The sequence below is a fragment of the Arvicanthis niloticus genome, chromosome 10 (assembly GCF_011762505.2).
Source record: "Arvicanthis niloticus isolate mArvNil1 chromosome 10, mArvNil1.pat.X, whole genome shotgun sequence".
NCBI lineage: Eukaryota > Metazoa > Chordata > Mammalia > Rodentia > Muridae > Arvicanthis > Arvicanthis niloticus.
This window is the reverse complement of record NC_047667.1, coordinates 25,516,852-25,530,561: the sequence shown is the minus strand read 5'-3', so window position 1 is coordinate 25,530,561 and position 13,710 is coordinate 25,516,852. Positions and strand designations below refer to the sequence as shown.

Genomic DNA, 13,710 nt, shown 5'->3' with positions numbered 1-13,710 from the left:
GTGCATCTGGCTTTTACAAGGGCTCCAGAGATCTGAACCTAATGGTCAGGCTTGAATGGCAATACCCTTACCCACCCAGCCACCCGCCTTGTATTTTGAGACGGTCTCTAACTGCACTCAGCTCACTGACTTGGTCTGAGCTCAGGTCACACCTGTACACTGTCCCTCACCTCCTGACTGACTTCTTTACACATTACTACTTACTTCGTCTACTACGACAGTTTTTATGCTGCCCAGTGATACAGAGCTCTGTTTAATTATATCCAGAAGCCGTCCAGGGGTTGCTATGATAACCTGAATAAAAGAAAAAGGCGAATTTAAAATTAGATAATATTCATTCATTTTTTCAATCTTTGTTGTTTTTTTTCCCTTTTTTTCTTTTAAGAAAGAGTCTTACTATGTTTCCCAGGCTTGCCTTGAACTTGCAATCCTCCTGCCTCTACCTTCTAAATGTTGTATTGCAGGTGTACACCATCATACCTGGCCTTTTATTCTATTTTTACTGAGTACCTAGTATATTCTATATACGATATAAAGTACCACAATGGATAAGTCATACACAGTTTCTGCTCTCAGACAATCTGTAGTCTATAGGAAGAAACAGATAAAAGAAGTGTCACTGTGATACATCTGATTTACTATAAATGGAGAAGTCTGCCTAATACATAAAGATGAGTCTGGAGGGTCATTGGGAGGAAGGTAAGTGGTTCAAAAACAACAACAACAAGGACTGGAAAGATGGCTCAGTGGTTAAGAGCACTGGCTGCTCTTCCGGAGGTCCTGAGTTCAATTCTCAGCAACTACATGGTGGCTCACAACCATCTGTAATGGGATCTGATGCCCTCTTTTGGTATGTCTGAAGACAATATTGTACTCACATAATATAAAACAAACAAATCTTTTATTTTTATATTTTTTAAAGATTTATTTACTTTATGTATATGAGTGCTCTGTGTGCACCTGCATGCCAGAAAAGGGCATTGAGACCAAGAGGGAGAGAGAACTGGAGCCAGGTGGGGGGGAGGGGACTGGCTCTGCAGGCAACAGCACTTGCTGTACACGCATGAGGACCTGAGTCCCTGTCCTCAGCACCCACAGAAGTTGGCTCTGGCTGCCTGTGTGCCTGTGGTCCCAGCACTGTGCAACTCTAGCTTCAGTAAGAAAGGCTATCTAAGGGAAAAACTCCCAGTGGGACAGAGCAGGACACCCAGTGTTCTCCTCTAGTCTCTACAAGTGCACAGGAACACACACACCTGCACACACATGTGCACAGACATCACACATACACATCATATACACACAAAAGTTTCAAAATAAAAAACAGAATGAAAGGATGGTTCAGTGGTTAGGAGCACTGGCTGTTTGCAGCCCACACTTGCTGGCTCACAACTCCAGGTCCTCTGCACCGGACACACTCATGGTGCAGGAAAACACTCCTACACGTGTTTTAAAAATCTAAAGGGACAAAAATTGCAGCAACAACAAAAAGAAGACACCTGTAAAGCTTAGACGTGTGCAAATCATGAAAAAGAAAATGCAAAGACTGAAGAGCCACCACAGACTGAAGAAGACAGAGACTTTGCCTGTTGCTATAATAAAATACCCCAGCAAAACAGCTTAAGGGAGAAAGGGTCGGCCCAGGGTCTCAATTCAAGGGTACAGTCCAGTACTGGCGGGAAAGTCAAGCGGTGAGAACTTAGAGCAGGTTCTTAGTGACGAGGAGACCTAAGATGTAACTGCTCTGTGGAGGACAGCATACAGTGTGGACTTTCTCAACCTTTGCTCAGGACTCCGAATAGTGTTCTAGCAACAACAACAACAACAACAACAGCATCAGCAGCAACAGCAAAGGTCTTGGAGCGACTGCTCACACCACACTCGCAGTCAGAAAGCAGCGAGAGATAACCACATGGCAGTGCTCAGTGCTTCTGAGACTATACGATGTAGGATCGCCTGCCCAGGGAATGGTCAAACTACAATTGAGATGGGGCTTCCATAGTAATCACTATAATCAAGATAATCCCCTGGAGACATGCCTAAAGGCCCATCTCTCAGATGACCCAAGATCCTGTCAGGCTGGCCACATAAACAGTCACAACACCACCCAAATACAATAAAGGATCCTCGTCTACCTATTTATTTTTTCGATGCCTACTTTTTGAGATAGGCTTTCACACTAATAGCCCAGGATGGCCTTAGCTTTCAATCCCATAATTAAAGGTGCTGCCACTCCATCCAGCTTCAACTGGATTCCTGTGCTGGGGACAGGGTTAGGATAGAGTGTGTATGAGGAGGTGGAGAAGTACTGAAGTGTGAGTGGGCCCCAAAGTGCAGGTGACATGTTAATTTCTGACCTATACAAATATGTCAGTGTTAAGTTCCTGAATCTAGAGTTGCATTGTGGACATGCACAGGAATGTCCTTGGTTGTAGGAGTCACATTCTGAAGTGTATAGGAGTGATGGCACATCAAGTCAGAAACTTCCTTCCATGAAACCCGGGAGAAAAAGGTTTCTTATACTGTACTGGCTTCTTTTGTTCAAGTTGAAGATTTTTTTTTTTTTTTTTTTATGTATGAAAATACTGTATCCAGTCACTTAAATATCTGAATACTGAAATCTGGAGATTATCATCAGTGTATTAATTATTTTTTTCTAAGAATGAAAATGGAGCCAGCTAGATGGACCAAGCTCAGCACTCAGAGGACCGAGGTGGATGATCTGAAGTTGAAGGCTGGCAGGCATACACGAACTTGCCTTGAAAAACCCAAAGAAGAAGAATGACCTCCAAGGCTAGCTATTCAAAGGTGGTTAAAATTGTCCCTCCATGTCTACGTGCATCATACAATAATGTTCCGGTGCTGTGCAGTCAAAATAGGTCAAATGCTCATAGGAGACTCTAGTAAGCTCTACTAACCCAATTCAATGTTCATAAAATATTTTAATGCTTTACCTTATAAATATATACTACTGAACTTATAATTTTTCACTAGTAAAATATTACTTTTCTCTGTTTTATATAGTGGAGATCTACAGTGAAAATCAGTGATCCAATTCCCCACTAATTACCAATCGGCAATATCTTACAAGTGTATTATACATGTTTTAAATCTGCCAAACACATCTGATGAGATTTATTGTAATAAGATAGGTATTAACAGAGGGTTTTTACATACTGCAGTGTTCTCATACCTGCTGGTAAGTATCTGTTGTCTCTTCTTTACACAGTGCTCCCTGGCATTTCAACTCCTCTCTTGGAAGTTTGTAACCTGCCTGACAGCCACCCCAGAAACTAAGAAGGTAATAAACAGCAGGGGACCCTGGGGCCAATAGCAGCACCTGGGCTATAGTCTACCTTTCCTGGTTGGCCCCTGCACCAACCTTCTCTTAAGCTGAACTGACAAGCATGCACCACCATTCTAACTCACGAAAACTAGGGCTCACCAAGCAAAGTGTTGATGACACTGTTAACAAGTGACAAAACCACAATTAGACACACTGCTTTCATGTATCAGAAACCACAGAGTACACACAGTACAGCAAAGGGGTAGCAGAGCCGGTTAAAGGAAGGTTCTAGTTTAGGCAATTATTATTTACTAACTATGAACACTGATATAAACCCCAGCTTCTGAGATCTGCCTTCTCAGCCATGGAAGACAAGATACGCAAACCTCTGTCCAGGGCAAATATGATTACTTGAGATGAATGCAGGAGAATGCCGACAGAGCTTAGTACACAGTAGGCATGCAATAAACTGTATCCTATTCTTTTTCTACATGAAATGAACCTTTTGCTTTAGGTTTTGTTGTTGTTTTGTTTTGCTTTTTGTTTGTTTGCTTTTTTTTTAGAGACAAACCATCGCTCTCTAGCACATACTGGCCTAGAACTCACTCTGTAGCTCAGGCTGATTATAAACTCTCAGCAATACTCCTGCTTCAACCTCCAGTGCTGGGATTACAGACATGAATTACCAGACATGGCTATAAAATTAACTTTGGGGAAAAAAAGACTTAGTAGGCAAAAACCAGTAAAGCTAATTAAAATTACATCTTCAAGAATATACGTGCGTGCACACACACACACACACACACACACACACACACACACACACACACACTGGTTCCTCTGTTGCTTACAAAGCCTTCAAAGGCCTTCTCCCAAGCAGGTGCTTACCTTAACATGCTGCCGTAAGCGATAGAGCTGTGGGGGTAAAGGTAAGCCCCCAACGAGAAGCACTGTCTTCATGCGAGGCAGACCACTCATCAGTTCCTTGGCCTGCCTCTCTATCTGAATGGCCAGTTCTCTTGTTGGTGTGAGGATGAGAGCAGATGGAGTTTTATCCTGAAAAGACGGGGAAAACAACTTAGAAACCCTGACAATTGATTTCTGCTGACATGAACTGTGCCCTTTACAGCGGCACCATCAGCCCCAGACAGGAGCCTTCTGCTCACCCCATGCAGATTTTTTCTCCAAAAAATGACCAGAATGTGGACCCATTTCTTACCCAACTTAGATGTAGAGCTGAAGATCAAAAGTGAGGAGTGCGTACACAGTAAGCGAGGAGAGACAGGTGTACTCAAATCTCTAGCAATCTTCTTAAAAGGCGGAATCCCCTGGTTACCGTGAACACCCACCAAAGCCCAGCACTTTGGTACCTCAATTCTTCCCTCTCTGCTCTCATGCATTTGTATGTTTCTTTGGCTAAAGGACTGAAGTTCATTGTGGATGCATGTGAGGCGGCCACATCCTACCTTCTCCCTTAGCTGTTTAATCACCTTGTGTTTGACTTTGCCTTACAGTCCGTTCCCCTCACCATTTCCTCCACTGTTCCTCCTTCTCTTCCTCTTTCCCTGCGCTCCTCACTCTTCTTGCCACATGCATAGCCCACAGGCTCACCAGGACAGGTTGGGCATCCTCGATTGAGAAGTCTGAAGCCAGGACACCCTTTAAATACCAAGACTTCTGAGCACCAACACAGCGTTCAAAAGTCTCAAAGGTCCCGGGGGCTGCAGGGAAGAGCACTGGCTTCTCTTGCAAAGGACCCAGGTTTCATTCCCAGCACCCGAATGGCAGCTCACCACCTCCTACAGCTCCAGTTCTGAGAGATCCAGTATCCTGTTCTGGCCTCCAAGGACACAAGGCACACATGTGGTACACTGACATGTACGCAGGAAAACACCCGTACATGTAAATGAAATTATAATTTTTCAAAAAACGAGATTCAGATTCTGGAGCACTTTGTATTTTAGATTTCTGACTTAGGGATGCTCAGCCAGTAACATCTATGCAAATATTCTAAAATTAGAAAAACTCCCAAATCTGAAATCCTTCTGGTTCCAAACCATTTCAGATGATGACGCTTGGCATGTACTAGGAAAAGAAACATTCAGTATTTGTGAAATCGTGTGTGAAAACGCTTTATTCACTATTTCTCATCTTGTTTTGCTCAAGACGGGGATCTTACTATGTATAGCCTAGCTGTCTACAACCTGGTCCTCCTGCCACAGTTTCTGGGGGCTGGGATTATAGGCCTGTGCCATCAGGCTCAGCAGTACTATTTAAAGATGAGCCACAGGTTATACTTAAGAATATACTTTAGGGGCTGGAGAGATGGCTCAGCAGTTAAGAGCACTGACTGCTCTTCCAAAGGTCCTGAGATCAATTCCCAGCAACCACATGGTGGCTCACAGTCATCTATAATGTGATCTGATGCCCTCTTCTGTCATGCAGGCATATATGCAAATAGAACACTCATACAACTAACTAAATAAATACTTTTTAAAAAAGAATATATTTTAGTATGTTGCAACTGCATTATAACTTTAATATGCAATGCCAGTTTCTCCAAACCCCAAGAGGCTTAGCTGACATAAACTGCAGCTCATCCATCTGGCAAACAGGGTTCTTCCTGCAGATCAAAACTTTGTTCCTTTATAGAAAAGCTGCTAAAAATAAAATGTCTTGTAAGGAAATTAATGTTTAGACCTTCCAAGAAGAGATCCTTGGTTCAACAATAAAAAAAAAATACTCTTTGAAATGATGTTTTCACATATGAAACAAAGCAAAATCGTCAGCTCTTTAGTGACTTAATTCACAAACGCTAAGCAGCGGCTTGCAAATGTATCAGGTACATACAATGAAACTTAGTAAATATGCCTCTGTTTCTGAGAGGAATACACGTCAGATCGTAAATTACCTCAGATAAAGCTCGGATAATAACAGGTAGGAGAAAAGCAGCTGTTTTCCCTGAGCCAGTGTCTGCGCTAGCCAGAATGTCTCTTCCCAGAAGCCCCACGGGAATCATCTGCATCTGGATGGGCGTCGGCACCTCATAGCCAGATTTCTTCAAGTTCTGATTTAAGGTCTCAGGGAAGCCACAGTGCTCAAAGTCAATGATGGGCCTGGCAACTTCTTGTCCTTGAATTGAGATTCCTAGCTGCTGTTTAAGGGTTTCAATCTGGTCCTCCCTGAGGGTCACAATAAAGGGGTGCTCTTTGTAGACATAAAAGGTATCCAGTGGGGACTCTGGCTCGGAAGCAGCTCTCTGTGGGCTGCTGAGTTTTAACGATCCTTCCTCTTCCTTAACTTGCAGCAGATGTTTTGCTTTGCACTCCAAGCTACACACGTCTTCGTCGGTCTCGTCACAGATATACTCTCCGTAACGACCGCAGACAACACAGACAGGCTCCCCAGGCTCTGGCCACCGCTGGGTTTTGGAGAACGACTTTACTGGCTCTTCAGATGTGTGGCTGCTCTTCACATCCTGATCAGGTCCTTCGGAACAAACCTCGACTAACTGGCAAGAAGGACTGGAAGTGCTTGATGCACTGCCGGGCCTGTCCGCTGTGACAGCTTCCTTAGTAACTGATGCGTGGACCGGAGTATCTCTGTCTCCCTCCAGCTGAAGGCTTCCTGCTTCTGCCTTACTTTTTTTAGCTTCGCAGCTTTTGAGGTCATCATTAGAACTCCTCTTGATTTTCAAAGATCTTGGAACAAACATTCTTCAACATTCTGTTGAGGAAATTGCACCATGAAATACATTTTACCCTCAATTAAGCTCACATGTTAGCCCCACATGATGTTGCATCAGAGAATTTTACTCAGAGCAAGAGTGAAGACATCATATCCCTAGTTAACCCAGATTCTTCCACTTATCGATTTCCTCTGGGGGAAGGGGTACAGTCTTTTTCCTCAGACAGGGGCATATGAAACACTGCCTACAATTCCCCCACAACCTTGAGGCACGCGACACCTATTTCTGTTGACAGACCATTTGTACTTTTATGGAGCAGATATTATAGAAATTCTACGACATATCCTTCAATTGCATTTTCACAAAAGAAGATACTTCACTATTAAGAATCTTAAAAAATCAAAACAGCTCAAACAGGGAAAAATGCAGTTATATTTATATATAAGAGTGTTCATTCTCTGTGACTGTTTTTGCTAACCTTCACAATCTGGTAAAGTAGGTCACTGAAACCATATATATATACATACATATATATATATATATGTATGTACATATATACATATATATATATATACACACATATATACACACATACATATACACACATACATACACGTATTATTTTTTACATGATATACATATCAGGTAGCATAATAAATACATGCATATCGACATATGTGTATGATTGGGAATGTACTTCAGTTGTAGAGTGCTTTGCTTTGCTAGCACGTGAGGGCCTGAGTTTCACATTCCAAAGAATAACACTGATACACACACACACATAGGCAGATGAAGAATCCAGCCACCTAGGAATTACGTTTATTTATTCAAATAACAATTCCTACGTGTTAGAAACCAAGTATTCTTGCTCTGGAGAACAAACAAATTAGTGATTGGGGAAAGAATGTTTAACATTTTGGGACTATGAAATATACTTAATTTTCTCAAAAAAACAAAAACAAAACAAAAGTTAAGAAATCGCTAGTTCCCATTTTCTATTATAAAAAAAAAAAAAACCAAAAAACATGGCACCCAAACCGCCTAGAGTTTCTGAAGAGCGGGAAGGGGTGGGGCGCTCCGGGCATCAGGGAACCTACAACCCACTCCTCTTGCTCTAGGCAACGCCCGCACCCCCGCGCATTCCCGCCCGCCCCATCAGCCCGCGGGGCCGCGCTCCAGGCGCGCGCACGTCTTGAGGACCCCGGCGAGCGGCGCGATATAGCCCGCAGCCGCGGTCTAGCGCGCAGGTTACGGAGCACGGGAGCGGGAGCTGGAGGCCCGAGCTGTTAGGGCGGCGCACGCTCACCCGCGCGGACCAGGCCGCGTCCGTTCCCGCTCGGGCGGCTCCCTTCTAGGCGCTGGGCCGAGCTTCCGGCAAGTAGCCGGGAAGCTCCGCAGATCTAGCCAGGGTTTGAAGGCCCCGCGCCTGCGCGCGGCGGAAGGCGGAGCTCCATCTGGCCACGCCCTCTCGGTGACGCGCTGAGGAGGGCGGGGCACAGGGTAGCGGGCGAATGTGGGAATCCTTTTGGAAGACTCCAGCAGGGAGGAGGCTGGTGAGAAAGAATTGCCAGGAAGGGCGGGGGCCGCCACGCTTAGAAAGTGGGAAGTTTGAGTGGGCCAGAAAACCTTCTTTAATCCGAGCAACTTGATATGGCGTAGTTAATATGCCAAATATTCATTGCTGCAGCACTCCGCCCTGCGCTATGTAAACCAAAACTAAAAAAAAAAAAAACCAACTCTGAAAGTCTTCCTAGTTCCAACCAGTGGCCTTTGCTCTGCCAACTTCTGGAACAGCCTGACAGGTCCCAGGACTTGCACTTCTGTTGGGATGAGAAAGAAGTAGGACAGGAGAAGCAAGGAAATAGAGGTGATGTTTTGGGTGTCAAATCTTTTTTTTTTTTTTTAAAGATACATTTAGACCTAATATTTGATGCATACAAAATTAAATTTACCAGCTATGTTGAATGTGAAAAATACTAATAAAACAACACTCCGACTTCATGTTAGCATTAGTAAATAAATGCTGAAGCATTTATTTCTGTATCTCTGGGATTCTACTTGCTTCGTCCTGATGTGTATGTGTGTGTTCAGCTTACCATTTTTGGTAGATACATTTTGGATGACAATGTTTTGTTTACCTTTTGAGCGTTCTAAAAATAATACGCACCACATATTTTTATATATGTAGCCTTACAGTATTTGCTTTTATTAACTTTTTTTCTATGATTCGCTGAGATGTACTATAGAAATTAACTTTACTGACCAGATAAATGGGATATTGTTCCTGTCGTGAATATGGAATCACTTTACATCCTTTGTCTGTAGGAAGTACACTATATGTGTGCATTTTTCTGAGTTTGAGGGTTACAACTTGCAATAACTCTTACCTGAGTTTGCTGACATGCAATTTGCCTTTTCCCAATATAAATAAATACTTTTGAACTTAATGTATATTCATATCTCTATCAATTTTTTCTTACTCTGGTCTTTTAAGAAAGGGCCTCATGTCTGGTGTTAGACTCGTTGAGTACCAGAATATGGCCCTGAATTCCTGACCTTCCTGCCTCCACCTTCCAAGTGCTGGAGTTAACTGTCGTGTGCCAAATGGCCAGACTGTATCTTTTTACTTAAAAATCTCCTTCTCCAATCATACAAACTCATGCCTCACAAAGCCAGGCTGTGCCCCTGGTAATTATAAACAAGTCTCCCAGAACACTGTTGTTTACTTCCAATAGAGAATCCCCTTTGTCCCTCGGAGGTGCACCAGGTGCACCCTAAGGTCAGAGACTTTGGGGGAGGGGAGGAAGGGGAAGGGGAGGAGAAAGAAGAAGAGAGATGGATGGATGGATGGATGGATGGATGGATGGATGGATGGATTTTGGAACACTTAGTCCTAAATGATAGAATGTCTCCATCAAACCCCTCTCCTCAGGGTTCGGAGAACCAGGGAGAAGAGACAGAAAGATTTTAGGAGCCAGAGATGGCCCCAGGGAAACAGTATCTTCCAGACACAATAGCACTGACACATAGATATGAACTCAGAAATAGGATGCTCAGGGCCTGCATAGGTTCAAGCCAGATGGAGCCCTGGAACAGAGAAGCAAGTAGACACCAGCTCCTAGCCCTAAGAAGCTGTCTCCAACTGACACCTGCTTGCAAAGAAAAAATAATTTTCTCCAGTGGAGTCTCACAGGGTATTTAAGCCACAATGAAGAGTATGTCCCATGCCCAGCAGTGGATGGTCAGACTCAATGGTATTTTTGTAGACATTTTGTCTCATATTGCTTTGTTTCTGCAGTTTATGTCTAACTGGTCTTTTGCTTATATATTACAGTTTCTAGTTTTGGGTTATTATAGGTTTCAGGTTGTGTGTGTGTGTGTGTGTGTATTTCCTTTTTTTTCATTTTTTTTTTTAAATTTTAGCTTGTTTGCCTATTTGTTTTTGGAAGAGAGAGTGAAAGAAGAGCATGTAGTTGGTGGGTAGGGAATTAGGGAGGATTTCGGAGGAGCTGAGAGAGAGGAGACCAAGATCACAATATATGGTATGAAAAAGTTATTTTCAATCAAAATAATAATCCTTATTTTATGCTTTGTTTATAGGTGTTTTATTTACATGTAAGTCTGTACACCACATGTGTGCAGTGCACACAGAGGCCAGAAGAGCATGTTAGATCCCCTACATCTGGAGTTACAGAGGTTATGAGCTGCCATGTGAGTGCCAGGAGTGGAACCTGGGTCTGGAAGACCAGCCAGTGCTCCTAATCACGGAACCGTCTTCTCTAACCCCTATGGTTTCAGTTTTAAAGTTGACTTTGAAAAGAATCAGACTCTGAAAAGTTTTGACGAATGCAGCATCCATGTGCACTGTATATATGCTCTTCACGTGAGCACAGTTCACATGTGCACGTGAGCACAGTTCACATGTGTGCTGTATGTGTGCTCTCCACGTGAGCACAGTTCATATGCTTGGGACAAGGATTTGTTGTTGTTGTTGTTGAACAATGTTGAACAATGTGAGAATAAATTGTAGCATCAGAAAGGCAAAGCTGTTCTTTCACATATCCACAGAACAATGTTTAAATTTAGGTAATTTATTATTTAAGCAATACTATGGCTCTTATTCAGTCCTTATTTAAAATGTGTCACTTGTAGTCCAAGTCAGGATCTCACTCCCCAGCCTAGACTGGGTTGAAACTCTAAATGCTGGGCTGCCAGGCCTGTTCCTCCACACTGGGTTCTCTTTCTACTTTCTTTATGGACTCTTTTGATGAGTAAAAGTTAACAACTTTCATGTACTTAAGTTTGTCAATCTCTTCTTCTGTAGCTAGTAACTTTGATGTCCAAAAAGCCTTGCGTACCCTAAAAAGATTTTTTTTCTTAGAATTTTCGAGAAAGTTTTAGTTTTCTCTTTCTCTTTGTTTTAAGATTTTTTTTTTTCCCTATTTATATGAGTTCACTGCAGCTGTCTTCAGACACACACTTGAAGAGATCTCATTACAAATGGTTGTGAGCCACCATGTGGTTGCTGGGAATTGAACTCAGGACCTCTGGAAGAGCAGTCAGTGCTCTTAACCACTGAGCCATGTCTCCAGCCCTTAGTTTTCTCTTATATTTAACTCACGGATCTACATTGGAATTAGTTTGTGTATGCTATGAAGTAAGAATCTATTTCTTGATTAGAATGGAGAGGACTTGGACTTCAATTGGCCAATGAGTTGTCTGAATAGTATTTATTAACCAGAATCTTTCTCAAATGATCGTCGATGTTATATCTGGGATATATCAATGTTTCAAAATGTACTAGAATGTTTCAGGGCTCATTATTCTCTATGTCATCTCTACGATGCCATTAGCACCCTGCCTTATTAGTACAGCATTATTATAGGTGTTGCTAGTTGGCAGAACATGTTCCCCCACTTTGGCTTTCGCTAGGAGTCTCTTAATTATCCTTAATTAATCTTCAGTACAGCTTTTAGAATCAGCTCATCCTTTTTCAATGTCTTGATGTGATGATGTTTGGAAACATTATTTCTACAAAATGGCGAATGTAGAAAAATGGTAGCTGGGTCTGATGGCACACCACCATGATCCTAGCACTCAGGAGGGTAGGGCAGGAGGGGGGTCAAGAATTTGAGGCCAACCTGTAGAGGAGGAAGAGGAGGAGGAGGAGAAAGAGGAAGAGGAGAAAATTGATAAGGCAAACCTCTTCCATCTTTTTGGATATTGATCTTCAGATTTGTTCATCTGTTTGCTTCAAGTTCATCAATGGTTAAAAGTAGATCAATCGCTTTCCATAAAGATAGTAGGTTTGTTCTAGCCCTTGACTTTTATTAACTTGAAGATCAGTATTAGGAAAGCAACTTAAACTTTTACACATATTTTTTGGGACTTTAGATTCGAATTTGAGAGAGTGCAGTCACCCGTTCCCGCCATGCTTCATACCCAAGCGGGAGAAATGACTTTATATCACCTTGCTGCATGTTCAACTGACTTCAACACAGGAGCTCACCTTACAGGGCAGTCCAGGTCTTTATCGAAGAGCTCTCTCTACTTAGGCACCATCAAGAGATTTAACATACATTGTCATGTTTGATTTTTAGTATAATACTATAAAGTAGAAATTTATCCCCATTGTGCTAATGAGGAAATAGGTTCTGGTATTGTATGCAACTTTCCCATGGTCACACAATCCAAGATTTGTGTCCTACATCCATTAGACTACAATGCCATGCTGCTTGTTTTTTGTTAACTTGTCACAAACTAGAGTCACTAGGGAAGAGGGAACCTCTGTTGAGGAACGGCCTATATCAGACTGGCTTGTAGGCTGTTGGTTGGGGCATTGGCTTGATTAATGATTGATGTGGGATGACCCAGCCCACTGTGGGTGGTGCAAGAAAGTGAAGGAAAGAATTTTAGCTTGGATGCAAGCCAGTAGGCAGCATTCCTCCATGGTCTCTGTTTAAGTCCCTTCCCCTGGGTTTCTGCTTGATTTCTTCCCTGACTTCCCTCAGTGGTGGACTGTGACCCAGAAGTGTAAGCCAAACAAAACCTTTCCTCCCCCGAGTTGGTTTGGTCATCATTTTACCACTGCAACAGAGGATCAAACTATGGCTACCACCTGCAGGTTCTTTCTGTTAGATTAGATCTACAAGCACATCTCTTTAATGTCAGCCAGGGCACATGGTTCTAACCACCATTTTCAGTGTTCCCAGCATTTCCCAATCCTTTTGAAAGCTTTGGAAACATTAAAACCCAACCTCAGAAACACTCACGCCTACGTGTTCCCCAGCCCTACCCAACTTCCCTTGCTTTTCCCACAAATGCTTTGAACCTGTGCCCTGAAGTGCTCATATTTCTTAGTGTTATCTTGGAAGCAAAGGTGGGGTGACTTACTCATCACTCATTCCTACCTGGTGAGCTGCAACTCATTTCTACATGGGACTTGGAAAAAGCCAGCTTAATGTTTAATATAGAAATCCACTTTTCAGGGCTAATAAGTAAAACCTCAGGACCAGTCCAGTCTCAGGCTCTGGCTTTATCCCTTCAACTTCTCTTGAATAGGATACTCCAGTTTGGGTTGTGTTCAGAGATCTCACCAGAGAACAGTCGGATCCATCTAAGCTTCTCTGTTTGTTTTCTCCACAAAAGGTCTTTACAGAAATGGATTTCTGGTGGTCTTTTAGTTGCCAGGTTGTGGGAAACATCACTTATAGTAGACCACATAGAAATCACAGATAGC

The 13,710-nt window shown here is 42.8% G+C and overlaps 1 protein-coding gene across 1 annotated transcript in view; it reads right to left on the bottom strand.

Annotated features, from left to right (window-relative positions):
* Nucleotides 1–8,411, bottom strand: part of Ddx59 (DEAD-box helicase 59) — a 28,173-nt gene extending 19,762 nt beyond the window's left edge. Inside the window, exons 1-4 of the mRNA XM_034513643.2 lie at nt 8,278–8,411; nt 6,195–7,009; nt 4,172–4,339; nt 205–294 (exon numbers count right to left, since the gene is read on the bottom strand). Of these exons, the coding sequence (XP_034369534.1) occupies nt 205–294; nt 4,172–4,339; nt 6,195–6,998 (1,062 nt within the window). The 5' untranslated portion in view covers nt 6,999–7,009; nt 8,278–8,411. The remainder of the gene's footprint in view (nt 1–204; nt 295–4,171; nt 4,340–6,194; nt 7,010–8,277) is intronic.
* Nucleotides 8,412–13,710: the final 5,299 nt, after the last annotated feature.